The sequence below is a fragment of the Zingiber officinale genome, chromosome 2A, assembly GCF_018446385.1.
Source record: "Zingiber officinale cultivar Zhangliang chromosome 2A, Zo_v1.1, whole genome shotgun sequence".
Taxonomy (NCBI): Eukaryota; Viridiplantae; Streptophyta; class Magnoliopsida; order Zingiberales; family Zingiberaceae; genus Zingiber; species Zingiber officinale.
Genome location: NC_055988.1, coordinates 22,321,474 through 22,323,270, shown reverse-complemented (window position 1 = coordinate 22,323,270; position 1,797 = coordinate 22,321,474). Strand labels below are relative to the sequence as shown.

The following is a 1,797-nucleotide window of genomic DNA, read 5'->3' as shown; positions in this document are numbered from 1 at the left end:
TTTGCCAAAAGGGAGAACAAAGATTGCAAGTGTCAGATCATAAAGAGAAGTCCTGGGAAATGGAAGTCGAAAGAGCTGTTTTTGAAAGCAAGGAAATGGAATTAGAATGGGAAAGTAAAAGAGTAAAATTTTGCAGCAATGAAGGTATCTATAAGAAGGAAAGAAAGTTGCCGTGACCGGTGATTGACTGACTGAGCATCACGTCATGGATCGTCGTCGGGCTTTGCATGAGCACAAGTTATGTGATTACATGCTTCTGATTAATATATATATGTTCGAACGATCGTCGGAAAATGAAGGCATAAATTAATGATAAAGGCGACCAAATCGGGAGACAGAAGGTAAAAATCTAAAGCATATCTGGGAGGAAGGAGGCGATGGATCAGGCAGCGGCGGGCGGCGGCGGCGGCGGAGGAGGAGGAAGAGGAGGCGGCGGTTTCTTGCGTTTCTTCTTCTCGTAGCTGATGCCTCTGGCCTTGGACTGGACGTCGCGGACCTCGCGGAGGTAGAGGCGGACGGCGCGGGCGCCGAAGGGGTTGGTCTCGGGGTGGCCGCCGTTCTCCTCGTAGGCGGCGCGGAGGCGGCCGATGAGGGCGTCGAGGGAGCCCCAGGCCTGGCGGAGCGGGCAGGGGCAGGGCGCCGGCGGGCTGGGGTGGCCGAAGAAGGGGCAGACGTGGGAGTGGATCTTCGTCTTCCCGAACTGGTCCAGGTACCGCAGGAACTCCAGCACGTGCGCGCTGCTGCACTGCGACAGCGACAGCGGCGGCCGGTGGTTCCCCAGGTACTGCCCGAACGTGTTCCAGTCCCGCCGCTTCTGCGACTCGTACCGGCTCAGCGAAGGAGTCGCCGCAGCCGAGTAGGAGGAGGAAGAGGAAGAAAAAGAAGAAGAAGAAGAAGAAGCAGAAGCTGCCGCCGCCGTGGCAGACGACGAAGACGGCGCCGCCGTCACTGAGTTCTTGGGGCTACTGTTCGGGCTGCTCCCCCCACTGTTGTTGGAGCCAGGGCTATCAGGGTTGGGCAGGAACTCCATTAACAACCCCCAGATCTCGTCTAATCAGCCTGCAAAAACGCACTCTAATTAATCAGATCGTTCGAGAATTTTCCATAATCCTCAGTATCACGCGCGGTAATTAAAACTAAACTAGCGAGGATGGATCGAAGAAGATGCGAATCGTGAGGGAAGGAGGGAGAGGTTGATCAGCGTACGTGGCCTGGGGAGCTGGGTCGCTTCGAGTGGGCTGATGGCTGCAGGTTGTGAGAGAAAAAGATTCCGAAAGCGTACGGACCTCTGCCGGCAGGCATGTTCAGTTCAGGAGATTGTGGAAATTTTGCTTGGGGCCTCAGCCTGCTCTACCTCTGCTACTTCAACTCGGAGTTGAAAAGCTGAAGGGACGGGATGATCCATGATTCATCTCCTGCTCCTCTCACCAATTAGAATCAAACACACAAGTGTTCACTGTGCATTACGTGATAAAAGATAATTCATCCATAACCCCTAAATTAATATAGAAAAGATAAATTAATAACTATTACAATATGTATTAGGACTAATATAATATAAATGATGATAACTAAAAAGGTAGATAGATGAAGATGAATTATGAGATAGGAATTATATTTTTGATGTAATAGAAAAGTTTTTAATTGTCATTTAGATATTCATAATTCAAATAGGTTAGATTTTTAAATTATTTATCATAAATATTTATAATTTTTCATAAAATTAAACTAATAATTGCAGATTCAATATTATATGATCTTATTAACCGTTTATTTTATTTTTTATATGAGCTCTGC

At 48.3% G+C, this 1,797-nt stretch overlaps 1 protein-coding gene across 1 annotated transcript; it reads right to left on the bottom strand.

Moving 5' to 3' along the window:
• Nucleotides 1–241: 241 nt before the first annotated feature.
• LOC122040931 (protein LIGHT-DEPENDENT SHORT HYPOCOTYLS 4-like) lies at nucleotides 242–1,415 on the bottom strand. Its single transcript, XM_042600421.1, has 2 exons — nucleotides 1,207–1,415; nucleotides 242–1,059 (listed from the first exon to the last, which is right to left on the bottom strand). Exon 2 carries the CDS (start codon nucleotides 1,028–1,030, stop codon nucleotides 383–385), a length of 648 nt encoding a protein of 215 aa, XP_042456355.1. The 5' UTR covers nucleotides 1,031–1,059; nucleotides 1,207–1,415; the 3' UTR covers nucleotides 242–382.
• Nucleotides 1,416–1,797: the final 382 nt, after the last annotated feature.

Coding starts and splice junctions, on each gene's coding strand:
- LOC122040931 (XM_042600421.1), bottom strand. CDS start 1,030: ATGGAGTTCCTGCCCAACCCTGATAGCCCTGGCTCCAACAACAGTGGG.